Raw genomic sequence first — 14,616 nt, 5'->3', positions numbered from 1 at the left:
TAACCTTCAGTATTCTTGTCCAATTTCAGTAGAAATTACTGAAAATCAGTACTAGTTGGCAGCTCTGCCTATGTCATCATCATTGCTTAGTGTAAATTGTTTAAGGTTTTCTACAGTGTTGTTTCTTTGCTCAAGGACCACAATAAATTCCACAAATCTATGTGGAGAGGTTGATTTATGTACTACATAATGTGAAATTATGAAAATCGTCTGGAATGCTCTTTAAGGGATGCCATCCTGATAGCTCTTGGTTGGCATTATGACAGGGAGAGGTTGATTGTTTACAAATAGTGAATGCTCACGAGGGCAATGGTAACAGATTTCACACCAGATGAGAGACGGAGGCACTCGATTCAACGAGGCAAAACCTTGTTGGTGATAGAGCACCTCATCTTTCACCGAGTGCAAAATCTTGTTCCATTGCACGAGCAAAGACCATACACTACCTGTTTTACACACCACCTCAGACATCAACAGGGGTGGTGCACAACAATTCTAGAATAAAGTACATAAAGTGCAATCATTTTCTGTGAAAGGTGAATGGGTGCTTAACAGAAAATTAGTCGCAGGCGAGAGAGATTGGTTGAAGATCTTGACAGTAAAATGGGTGATTATTGCAATCTTGTCACTGATTGAGTGTGAGCTGCTAAAGTGACGTCAGAGGTGTGCAATGGTACAAAAACTACCAGTTGGACAAAGATTTAACACGGGAGTCAATGGATATTGGTGACGTCAGCAGGGCGACGTCCACTTTTGCTCGAACCAAATTGCATGGCTCAGCAGCATCAGCATGCAATGGTACACTGTACTTTTAGTTGTATGTCACATGATAAGCAATTGACCAATGGTTAGCTAGAATCTTTTTAGGTGTTGTACAATATGAACTAAATGGTTTCACACAGGTAGCTTCAAAAATACAGAATGCACATAAACACTGCCAATATATGCTGAAATGTAAAATGTTTGACACTACATTTCACTTTTAGTGTATAAAAATTATTAGATAAAATGTAAACATTTGCAAAACATAGCATTTTGGATTTTCATTTGAAGATATTGATCTTGGGTACATTGTTAACCTCTTGTAAAAAGAAAAGAAAAAACAACAAACAGGATGATCCTTATGTCACATAATGGTTAGAGAAAGATATGTCAAGCACAATTATCTGGTGTCTCTTATTGTAACATACTGTTTACAGAAAAAGCTTTATAAACCATTAATATTGCTATCAATATAAAAAGGCACTTGTCAGGTGATTATCTTGTAACAAACACTTACAAACTTGGATGAATCTTGAAGGATTATCAGATTGTCTTCCTTGTTAAATTGTGTCACTAGAGATTGTGCCATTAGTTTGTCTAAAGCTTTGATCTTTCATTATCATAAGGTCATACATGGGGGCAGAGATTATGTCTCTGTGGCCGGTGAGTGGTTGAAAGTTTTTGATTGAACCTGTTAAAGGTAGGGGATACCTTTTACAGACCTCCCAAAATGCAGCAAAACATTACATATGAACCTCAGGGGACTTGTTTAGGCCACTGCTGAGAAATTTGGAAGTCAACAGTTATCTACAATTTGAATAATGCACAAAACTCAACTACTCAGTAGTTCTGTGTGTCAGCCACACAAATCTAAAAGTATAAGAGCTGATGTAATAACATATAGAGTGTGTGGCAAGAATGTATACAGAAATGTTTGTAAGTTTTGATGAACTTTCTTCACAAAATATACATGATGGACACACATGCAGTGCATGGGTCTGCAAAGGTAGCCTAGTAATGTACTGGAATTTACGGTGAGCCCCGAAAAAAAATTCAATTCAAAATCTAACGGTCAATGAAAATGTACTAAATGTTACCTTCCACTTTCAATACTTTATGGGAGTTTCTAAAATGATACTCTCTTCAACATACCACTGTATTCATACAACTCTTCATTTAAGGCATGCAAATGGGATTCCCTACCTTTAATGACTTGTTTTCACAGAAAAACAAAAATTGATGACTGCTAAAATAGGATTGTTCACCTCTTGCTGTTTGACTGTTTATTTGTCAGCCAATTATCTGCTTCCTTTAAAGACTGTCTTACACAGATTTGTAGTTCTCAGCCAATCATCTGCTTCCTTTAAAGACTGTCTTACACAGATTTGTAGTTCTCAGCCAATCATCTGCTTCCTTTAAAGACTGTCTTACACAGATTTGTAGCTCTCTGCTTATTACTTCGATAAAAGGAAGTGAAGTGTCAAAAGTTCTATTTCTTCACTTATAATGGACTCATATTGTGATTGATGTCACTATTTTCACAAAGTTCAGATTGTGTAGGAAAATATGACAAAACCATGAACACTGCCCTTATCACACAAAGATGCAGTATGATAAGGCTTTGGATAAACTGCATTACAAACATAGAGCATAAACAGCATTGGTAATGAGATCAATGCAGTAGAACACTGAACTGAATTGATGACAAAATACAGATCATACATATAAAATCTTTACAGTTGTAGAACAGATTGCACATACGTTTTAGCCCCTTTGTCATTTCAAATACCATTGTCATTCACTTGATATATTTATAGTTATGAAATATACACAAAAGGAAGTCTTAGAATACAATTACAGATCCACAAGACAAACTTGTCTACAGCCACTTCCTTTATGTCATTAAAACGCTAGGACAATAGACACTGTTCGCTGAGTAACATTAATACATTTTTTTATCATCACGAAATGTACAAAGTCATTCAACAGATGTGTCGAAGCAACGTGTGGTCTAGATCAGTTCACTCTTTAACATTGATCTTAATGAATAAGTTAAGTTGATCAAAACATTCATATATTCGTTCTCTGTAATAATTCCACACCTATGAATTTTGGGACGTGCAGTTTCACAAGCAAGCTTTTACTTAGGCCCCATCATATTTCTGTTACTTCTTTGAAGCACCTTTGCACCACGATATGACCATTAATGTTTGTGTTCAGCATGTTCTTCATTTGGTGCAATCAAAAGACATGGTTTTATACATTTCACATTCTGACCTGTTGTATTGATGTCAAAGAATTTTTTTATTTCTTATGAGAAATGGAAATATGGAACTGAACAGAACTGATCATCTCAGCAAAGACACCAACACGTAACCTGACATCAGTGATGATCAGAGTAGATATTGAGCTGAGTTTAGTCCCTTCCAAAGGACTACGCCACGAGGATAAAGTGCTCTTGCCTACAGGCACTCCTGCTGCTTCCAACAGACTTGAACCTGGGACCTCACCAACTGGGGGGTCATTGTTTACATCCACTGAACCACACAAGCTCCTCATAAATGCATTAAAACATCAACATACACATGAAAGTTTGAAAGAAATATCAAATGTACTCTGTTCAGTTTGATGGTAGGTTGAGTTGACACACACAGAGCTTAGTAAGTGACATAATTCTATTCTGCTGTAATACCTTGTGTTGGAAAACAAAACAACACCAAAAAATATACACATATGGATACAAAGAAGCATTGAACGGTTAAACTGAGGTTGACACAAGCCCCAAAATGCTATCTCTGCATATTTTCAGGCACTTAAGTCCCATGCCAATGTGACTTGGTGATGAAACCTAGCAATGATTAAAATTTGCTCCCCCTCTAAACATTTCTCCCCAGTTTTCACCGTAGCTACACAGAGTAAACAGATTGTAATCCAAAGAGCGAGAAAAACAGCTCTGTCCACATCATAACAATGACAACTCATTGCCTGTTCTGTCAACATACCCAAGCAATCTAAAAAATGACAAATCAAGGCTAAATTGGTCCACGTTGCCCTTTGATTGAACTGCCTCTTGGACTATTCATCAATAAATCAAACACATCATGTATGGAGTGTTTATACAAACTTCACTCTCTTCTCGTCTCTAGACACAGACAATCATTGGTGAGGTAGAGCAATGGAACAGATGACCCCCCCCCCCCATCCCTCCTAACGCCAAACAGGAAAAATCAAACACTTTCAAGACTTTGTGGCAATAAAAAAGAGAGAAGAGAATGGAAATCAATCTCTCTAGAACAAGACATATGATAGACAAAAAAAAAAAATGGCAAAGTATGTTGATTGGCTATATATAAATATAAACAAATCTGATAAAAAATCTCTGTATGTTATTTTTACCATGTAAAAAAAAAAAAATAGGGGTAATACTTTCTTGTCAGATACAACCCTTTAGAATAGCACAGTAGAAATACTTGTAATTCCTCTATCTTGAGGAAAATGCATTGCAACGTGTGTAAAAAAAAAAAAAAAAGACTTCCTTTGTAATCACAAACTTGTTGTACATGTTGATGTTGAGTATCCGAACCAACAGTGTTTGAACAGGTTCACCCCACAGCCCCTGACCTACGCTTTTTGGACAGATAAACCACAGAGGCTAGTTGTTTGAACCGCTGACCTGCTGCCGTGTGAATAGTTTCACCACAGAGCCTTCTTGGATAACCTCAGTTTCCTCTCGGTTTGTTTGCCATAGGGTTGACCGTTCCATTCCTGACTATTGCCAGTGACCTGATGACCTTTCACCTCTGCCCTCCAACTGACCTCATCTCCTCATCTGCTCAAACCTCTCATCGAGACGGTCAAAGTCTATCGATGACCCACCTACGGAACTTGGTGCAGTGATTGGCTGGTCAACCCCTTGTGCCCTGGAGAAAGAAGACAGAATTAAAAACTTGACCTATGACCTTAAAGAATCTTCCCTTGCATTACATGACCAGTATATAAAACATAATTACAACATGGAAAGCTGATATTCTACTTTCAACTTTTTAACAGTCATCTAAACTTTGATATGTAAATAAAATTATATCAATCTAAAAATTATATTTAAGACCTACAATGCGACTACAGACAATTGTGACACAGTGAAGTTGTAGGTTGGTACAGACATGTAGTATGTTTCACCAGACAAAAACTAGAAATTTGTATCTGGTTATACATGTATACATTAGGTTTCATGAGGATGCCTTCAGGCATTGCATAGATATGGGAAAATAGTGAAATTTTACGAATTGGACCTTGACCCTTGACCTTGAGCATGTGCACCCAAAGGTTGATAGCCACAGCTTTGTGCACCCATATAAACATATACCAAGTTTCATTTGGATACCTCAAACGATTTTTAAGTTACGCTGACCACAAAATCTACTACATACAAACAGACAACCTAAAAACATAATGCTTCCAGTTGACACTTCATGGCGGAGGCATAAAGAAACATCACTTAAAATAAAAGTATAACAAACATTCTGAGAATTAACTAAAAAGCAAAATGAGTTTTCCTTTTACCTGTCTTCAGACATGTTCTGCCTGGCATTCCGAACCATCTTAGCAACACGTGACTTCTCCGACCTTGCCATCTGATCGGGAAGGTTTCCAACCAATGTTCGGATGTTCAGGTCTATGCCGTCTGTTGCCTAGGTAACAGTTTGGTAGCAGAAATGCCATCAGCATGCATCCAGTACAGATGACAGCAACTTACACTTGCAAAGCAGAGTTGTTGTAATTCACACAATATATATTGTGTTACCATAAATCAGTAGTTTTCATACCTACGGCTGTTAAAGGGATGGTACAGTTTCTATTGAGATGAGGCTACAGGTTTCCAACATTTTTTGATGATGATTTTTTTTCAGATAATGAGAAATCTCTCATGAAATATGGAAGAGCATATAATTCTAAGAGGAATGCAAAGTTTATTTGATGAAAATTGGTTTTGAAATGGCTGAGATATCCCAAACAAAGTAATCCTATTAAGAGGTGGGACCCACCTTTTATTAGGATCGCTTTGTTCTACTTTGTTTTTGGATATGTCGGCCATTACAAAACTGATTTCCATCAAATGAACTTTGCATTCCTCTTAGAACTGTATGCTCTTTATCATTTCATAAAGTGGTTTCTCTGTATCTTGCAAAAAGTTGAAGGCTGAATCCTTATCTCAACCAATACTTAAGTTTAATTTCACTCAGAACAGTTTCTTATACTCTAATCATGGTGAAATTGTGCATTACACAGAACAATGTACCAATGAAAAGCTTTAATGCAAGTCATCTCCTTTCAAGGAAAAAAAAATCTTTGAAATTAAACAATTTCATTCGTATATTATTTGTATATCCCTGGGAGGGTCTTTATCATACCAGTAGTTTCTTGACCAGCTGTCTGCGGTCAAGCTTGCAGGCTAGATGGAGCGGGGTCTGTCCTTCAAGGTCCTGGATGTTGATCAGGGAAGGGTCCTTGGCAAGAAGCAAACCCAGGATGGTGGGCGAGGTCTTCGCGTCCGAGCACTGGACGCAGCGGTGGAGGGCAGTGCTGCCATCAAACGGACTACTGGCAAACAGGTGGTTGATGGTTGACCCTACACACACAAACACAACAAACACTTTAAATTCTGTGCTACAGTACGTATCAGACATACTGACATGCTAACTGATATACTGACTTACTACTACTGACATACTAACTGACATTCTACAACTGACATACCAACACACTACTACAGACACAACTGAAAGTAATCCATTAGGAGGGGAAAAAGTCTATATGGAAAACATTACAAATTGTATTCATTTTAATTAATTACAAAATAAATGGGCAAACAATGTCCTATATGACATACAATTACATGATCCTTTGGAATGAAATAATCCCTTTAGGAGAAGATGTGCAATTACAGGTTTTCATGCCATTAACATAATCACTGGCAATAAGTATAAGATGTCATTTTCTTTGTTTAATTTCTGCATTAGTGGGGGATATATCGGAGCAATACAGACAGGATGGCTGCATTTCCATATCTTTTTTTTTTTTTTTTTGGGGGGGGGGGTGTTTTTTTTGTATTAAGAGGGAGATACAGAGTATAGATGTTTATGAATGAAATATCTAACATAGGGAAGACAATTACTTATGAAAAATAACAGGCAGAATCAGGTAGAAGGAGTTCACAAGAAGCTTTCTTTGTGAAACAGAGTATATCATGAGTAGAGCAGAAAAGCAACCTCTGCTACCAACAGATGATTACAAGGCAGCTTACCCTGGATGATGTTTGGTCTGGACGGCTGCCCGTGGCTAAGATAAAGCGTACTGACAGAGGGCGACCTTCTCCATCCCTGGTCTTGATTGTCCCTGTTTCCGCCATTGGTTCGAAGTGATTTAAACAGCTGGTCTCGTTGGCTGGACTGACCTGTACACTCTGAAGTATGGTATAAGGATGAATGATCTATTAACCACACTCAGGAAGACATAAAGATTCCAACTGCTCAAGTAATCTATGTGTTAAGTAACAAGAGATTAAACTAGAACAATTCATCTGCTGTATGGTTTACTGGATTGTCTCTGGATCTTATGCAGTCACTACTTACCCTATAAATACATGACCCTTCGCACACATTTTCATGAACCAGACTGACCTTGACCCCTGACCAAAGTTTGACCTTTACCCTGTCTACACACGGGAAATATTTTCCAATCTTTTTCCGTCCATTACACCACGTAACATTTTAGCTGGATGTAAGGAACTCGTGGTCAGAAAATGACATCTTAGCTAAAGTTTGGCAAACTTTGACCAAGTCCTCTGACTTTTGGCCCTATTATTTCATGCAGCTAATTATCCACCTGCATCTATCCCACTTAACATATATAACCACTGGGCAGTTCAGTTGAAATCACGGATGAAGAGTAACATTTGTAACCAATGTATGGTGACCTTTGACCTATCATTACTATCACATTCATGCAAATAATCATCAATGAATTTCCACCCTGTCAACAAAATCATACATTATGACTGGACATTACCAGCTAAAGTAATGACTGGTACGACATGGTTTTGCAAAATAAAAGTGGCTTATGACCTCGACACTTCAACTTTGTCATATAACCTTTAACCTTACACAGCTTGGTGCAATGCTAACATCAGCAACGACAGGATAAGCTGTGCATTGCATTGTTGGAGATGGATGGAATAATGTAAAGTGGGCTGCACGGTCACAGAGCTCCTGGCCATATTTACTTTTTATATTCTGTTTGGGTCGAAATAATAATGGCCAAAATCAAAAGAAACTGATTGAAATCTGTCTGTTTTCATTTATACATTATCCAATTTTATCATGTTGACAATAAAGAGTACAAACACATGCCACATGTAGATTTAAAATGCTACATCATAGCTTCCTTGACTGCTATTTCACAAGATATGCATATATTGAATAAAGACACACAGAATATACAAACTTGTTTTTTGTTTTTGTTTTTGTTTTTGTTTTTTTTTTTTTGAGCTGACCAGGAAACTTACTGGGTCTTTTTGGGATAAAGGGTCACTATTCATGCCTTGCATGCATTTCAAGTACAAGCACACGCAGCTCAACATAGCAAGTGTGAACATAACATGCAACATACAGAAAAATCATAATGCCTTTCTATTTATCAGCTTTGAAATAATTTGCTATCAAAATCTATCCCTATGAAAATCATAATAAATCATTGAAAATTACTTTTAAATTGTGCAGTTAACACTTTAGGCTGTGGTGGCAGTTTCCTCTGAGCTTTTAATATGTCATGCATTACATTGTTCTCGCAGGGACAGTGCAATGTTTGCTGAACTTACACCCTTCAGAAAGGTTAGAAACATCTATACTATAAGACCACATACACTTGTTGACCAGAGGTTTACTATATTCACACTGCTTTATGTCATATACTTCAAAATGTCTTTAGCTTTGCAAATTCTATGAGTGCACTAATAACTGCAGAATTAAGAGACCATGAAGATATTGCCTTTTGTACTCCAATGCAATATATATTGTTTCCATGGTAGAAAATTGTTAATTTTTTTTTTCTTGAAAGGGATGATACTTATTTCAAATCAACCTTTATCTTTCCTGATTATGAGTCCACCACTAGGAAAATTTATAGCTTTATTTAGTCCCAATTTGCCAAATATGCTCACGAAATATATGAGACATACAGCTAGCATGGTATAGAGTAAATTCTCTTCCTCACCAGTATCTGTCAGACTCATCATAGAGGCAGATCTTATAGACGCAAGACTGGGTGCATAGCGCATTCCTGCAAGCCAATTGTGAAAGAATTAAACAAAATGTGCACGAGCTCACAAACACAACACAACTTTGCACAATTTCACCAATAAAGTAAAGCCCAGGTGCTATTGGAAACAACAAGACATTATCATCTTGTAGGAAGAAAGGGAGAGAAAAGAAGGACATGACAGGATAAGTAGTAAAGAACAGGGAAAAAATACAGTTGAACCTCTCGTATCCAGACAAGTCGGGACCGGGGCTCATCCGGATAAGGGATTTGGCCGGATACGGGAGACTCAATGCTTTATACATGTACATATACATACACATGTACTGATGTAGCCCATTGTAGTACCACATGTAGTAATGTGTATACTGCAACCTTTTCATTGTTACACTCAGTAACAGACCCCAAAATACAGGTCCGTGTTTGCAAGAATGAAATCATTTTCTTTTATAAATTCTTGGGATGATTTACCTAAATAATTATTAAGAAATGTATCAAGTATATTTAATTCATGTGTGTTTGTTCTCAAGGAGTTGGGAATTCCCCTTTCCTCCCGTAATTATTAAAAAAAGAAAACAAAATCACGGCGAGATTGCGTCCGGATAATAGAGAGATCCGGATAAAGGGAGGCCGGATAATAGAGGTTCAACTGTAGGTGGATTGCAAGTGAGTTAGACGAACAGATAGAATAGTGAGATTACTATTAAAGTAATAGATTGGTGATGAAACTGAAGTTTGGCTTTAGAGAGAGAGACAGAGAGAGAGAGAGGGAGAGGGATAGAGAGGGAGAGTAAGTCTGTACAAATATAGACAGATAAATTGATACATGCATACATATTGGAATACACACATGCATATTGTAAAGAGAGGGGAAGGAAAAATTGAATAAAGTCAATTCAAAACAAAACAAAACAAAACAAAAATATAAATTCCATACCAATGGCATATACGTAACTACATCAATCAAGTAATATCCTATACATGCATAATCAAATGAAAAGATTAATACCAAAACAAATCAAATCAAATAATGGCATTTAGGCTGAATTCCAGAAGTGAACAAGAAGTGTATTTGATAACCAAAAACAAAAGCCCAAACACACACAAACAAAATACACAAAAAGTTGTTCTAACAAATAATCCTTGTGCATTATGACATGTGAAACTAGAAATGTCGCTACGGCGACTGATGCCTCCGCCATAATGCATGATTCTCCCAATAGGTGTATAGTACAATGTCTTGACAATGTGTGATGACAGTTTCACATAACTGGCAAAATATCGAAATAACAGGTTTGTCAGAAATATCTTGAATGTTCACTTTCCACGAACTGGGTTTGCTATATAATTGTCTATTAAAGAGTGCAGGTACACATATTTGGGGAATTGAACATTTTTACTTGACTTCTGACCGACCTTATTATAAGTTTATGCATTGAGTATAATTTTCAAGGTATGAAGAAAGAGTGTAATTACAGTACAAAATATTTTTTTTTCATTTAAACCTGACCTTTGACCCTTAACCTTTGACCTTTGACCTTCTGGCTGGAAATTTCCAAGAGAATCTCCATCAAGTAATACATGTACATATATTAAACACTTTTAAAACTAATAATGCAATCATTGCATATATACTAGTATGCATGTATGAGGGAAATACAGTAGTAACATTTTGAGGAGTTGACCTTGACCTTTGAACCCCTGACTATTGACCCTGGACCCCTAAATTCCCTAGATAATCCCTGCCGGTCGGTACATGCATATGTACCATGCTCCATGAAGATACATTGAACCATTTGCGAGAAAAGTGATATTGCAACATTTTCACCTAACCTTTGACCTTATGACATGAAACTCTCTCTGGAGAATCCTTACGCAGTAGTACATGTCTACACTAAGTTTCAAGAAAATAACTGCGGGCATTGCATAGATATGGGGGAAATAGCAACATTTTTAGCATTTGACCTTGACCTTTTGACCTTTGACCTCTTGTCAATGTCACTAGAATCTACTCAACTAATTGTCCCATCATACATCATCCTTGGACCAAGTTTGGTGAAAGCTGCTTCATCCAGTTTTGAGTTATCACATAAACAGATAAATTTTAGGATTTGACCTTGATCTTTGACCTTTGACCTCTGTCCGATTTCACTGAAAAACTAATCAAGTAATTGTCCCATCATACATCATCCTCCAACAAAGTTTGGTGAAATTTGCTCCATACAGTCTTGAGTTATCGCGTAAACGGATACAATTTCATGATTTGACCTTGACCTTTGACCTTTAGCCGATTTAACCCAAAATCTTATCAAATCGTTGCCCCATCATACTTCATACTTGGACCAAGTTTGGTAAAATTCCAGCAAATATTACTCAAGTTATCGCGTAAACGAAAGCGGACGGACGTACGGACGTACGGACGTACAGACGTACAGACGTGCGGACGTACGGACGTACGGACGTACAGACGTACGGACGTACGTACGTACGGACGGACAACCCGAAAACATAATGCCTCCGGCACCACTTCGTGGCGGAGGCATAAAAAAAAGTCTATAAGGGGCACTGTAGTTTGAACATGAAACTAATTACACTCATACAGATACTATAAGTCATGTGATCAAACCAAAACTCCAGAATAACAGGTACTTTGTTCTTCATAATGATAGAGTATTGTTTGAAAGAATTCTTTGTCTGAAGGATTGCAGCATAAATCCCACTGCAGAAGAGTAATTGGAAAACAATGTCAGCAATATGTGTCATGTACAAGTTTGATGTCAGCCTTGGGATATACACTACACTCACATCAGTGTACTAGTGTGTATAGCCTTGAACGGCAATGTGCTATCACACTGGCGTAGTGCCAATATCCCCTGAATTGACTGGTGTAATCATATTGGTGTGGTGTCATTGACATTATCTGATTTGCCAGGCATAATCCTGGGTCCTGGTGTCATTGCACTGATGAACTATCAACTGACTTCTATCTTTTTTTTTTTATTTGAATGGTGTGACCCTAGCTTACGGTTTAATCACACTGGCATAGTGTTAATGACATCTTTTGATATTTATGGTGTAATCACACCGGTGGAAGAGTTAAGAGAACATGAAAACATCAATCACTTTGATGTTTGACAGACATAGCGACATTGACACAGTGTCATTACTTGGTGTCAAGTTAAACATAGGGAAACAAGACAAAAAAGAATCATATGTTACCAATATTGTAGTAAATAACAATTTGTTATTATCTTGTTTATATACCAGACAAGTCAAGAGGTCAGGGGGTTCAAAAAATGTGATTCTACATCCCTCTCATCGATGAGATAAGATCTGCCACCTCTATTTTCTGCTGGCTGTCTCAGTAACGTCAGCTGGGTTGAACAGGGATGATAACATCCCATTCATGAATCAATAATACGGTCATGTACCCCATCGCACGGTATAAAATTCATGTTCAGTATTGCCAATTGAGCATGAGTGTCAAGTTTGTGAAATCCCAACTGGCTGATCATGTGACTACTGGCTGATCATGTGACTGCATAACATCCACCTTGATGTAGGAGCCTGGGATCATCTCTTGATCTTTAATATGAATTGTACAAAATTTCTCATTTCTAAGGGATAAAATATGGTTGGAAATGGACATAAAACACAACCAATTTTTACTTCAGCTCATTGCATTGTTTGCTTATAACACTAAATCTGCAACCCCCCCCCCAAAAAAAAAAATTGTCTCAACTGTTTGATAGATATTACAGAAAGTTTGCCATTGTTGCTATTTAAATTCTGACAACACTTGTAATATCTCTGACCCAATCTTTAATTTCTTTCCATACTTTTAAATCTAACATCAAATGCAACTGATAGACAAATTGCCTTGCATTGATGTAAATAAGCACTAAATTGGTAAGTGTTTAATTTTAAGTAGTAGCCATGACAAAAGTAATCATGAGCATACACACTACAACCTCCAGATAACCGGATTTCCAAAAGGCATCTTATGAACTAGACTAACTAGTTTAGCCCAACAGCTAGTGCTGGTTCCAACCGTTACAGCATGCAATTATTATTGAATGACATGAAATGGGTCTCTTAATAACGTTAAATTTTGTTAAAGTCTAATCAAATGAAATTACAAGTTCATGAGGAATCGTCAACTTTCACAAGATGATATTTCAGAGTGATTGATAAATTGTATGCATGGTATTATGTATGGTGATTTTGTAACTACATGACTGAACATCTACAGCTCTGTGGACATGAACAGATAAACATGTAAACAGACCAAACTTGATATTCAACATTTCTACTCCATCTTTGTACATCTAGGTAAAGCCATCAATGGTCAGAGTTAAGCAAGTTTGCATACAGGTCATTACTGTCAATGATGCAAAAAAAAAAAAAAAGTTTAATATAACCTTTTAGTTCTGTGATTTCTTACCCTTCTGAAAAAAAACAAACAAACCAATAAGTGTTACAAAAAAGTTACACTTCATAAAACACAAATGTGGTCAGCAACATGCAAACAGAAATAATGCTAACTTAAGATAGCATGCTAACTTCTAATACATGACAATATCCAAGTTTTAATTTCATGTGCTACAGACATGCAGATAAATACACATAGTTATTTATAATCAGTAAGAAACAAAACAAAAAAGGTGATTAATGCTATAATAGTCTCGTTCCCTTCTTCCTCTCAAATGAATTAGACACAATAAGTTGTGTTCTTTTAATGAATACCTTTTTCTTCTGCGATACTATGAAGTAGGAACTTCATGAATGCTACGGATAGTTTAAGGGAAGAAAGATGCAACAACAAAGATTAAAAGATTAATGAAGCTGTACATCTCAAGTAATGCTGATGCTGATGGACAGTATTCAACACAAAATACGCCAGAGGGTTTGTTTTCTGGGTTTTCCAAGGTCTCCCATTGTTGACAAATATGAAACATGGCTTGTGTAATGACTAATATCTCATGAACAAAAATACAAGCATTTTCTGCTACATTTCATTACGTTCATTTTGGGAAGGGGGATATTTCATTCCATGATAAATTACAATTACATTCACTCATGTCTTTTGGGAAGGTACAATGATCAATATACCACTAATGAATAAGAGTGGTTTAATTACAACACACAACAGACCAAGTATTGTACCCAATAGCCAAGGGGGTCTGTATCACATCTACCTACCTTAGCCTTCCAATACAATCACTGCATTCTGTCATAAATAAAGCTCTTCATTTACAGATGATCAGATGGCATTCATTTACATTGACATTGACTTAAACTTGCCACCTCTTTTGCACACTGGAAATATTTTCAAATTCATATTCATTCTCCCAAGCATTCAGTATATCTCCTTCAGACTTTCCTAGCTAAGATTATGGTTTGCAAGTGGCAGATTTAGCTGCAATATTGTGATCTGTGACCTTCACCTTTGACCTTTCACCTCTATGACTTCATCAAAATAAGTGCCTATCACTCCTCCTAAATAAATAAGCAATTCTTACTGAAGCTATATCTAGT

The 14,616-nt window shown here is 36.8% G+C and overlaps 1 protein-coding gene across 1 annotated transcript in view; it reads right to left on the bottom strand.

The window, feature by feature from the left end:
- Positions 1–4,562: 4,562 nt before the first annotated feature.
- Positions 4,563–14,616, bottom strand: part of LOC140245108 (uncharacterized) — a 49,981-nt gene continuing 39,927 nt past the window's right edge. Inside the window, exons 17-21 of the mRNA XM_072324704.1 lie at positions 9,034–9,099; positions 7,067–7,225; positions 6,174–6,391; positions 5,326–5,453; positions 4,563–4,682 (exon numbers count right to left, since the gene is read on the bottom strand). Coding sequence (XP_072180805.1) covers positions 4,580–4,682; positions 5,326–5,453; positions 6,174–6,391; positions 7,067–7,225; positions 9,034–9,099 — 674 coding nt within the window. The 3' untranslated portion in view covers positions 4,563–4,579. The remainder of the gene's footprint in view (positions 4,683–5,325; positions 5,454–6,173; positions 6,392–7,066; positions 7,226–9,033; positions 9,100–14,616) is intronic.

The sequence above is a fragment of the Diadema setosum genome, chromosome 22, assembly GCF_964275005.1.
Source record: "Diadema setosum chromosome 22, eeDiaSeto1, whole genome shotgun sequence".
In the NCBI taxonomy this organism is placed as follows: Eukaryota; Metazoa; Echinodermata; class Echinoidea; order Diadematoida; family Diadematidae; genus Diadema; species Diadema setosum.
Note: the sequence above shows the minus strand (reverse complement) of the source record. Positions and strands in the feature narration are given on the sequence as shown.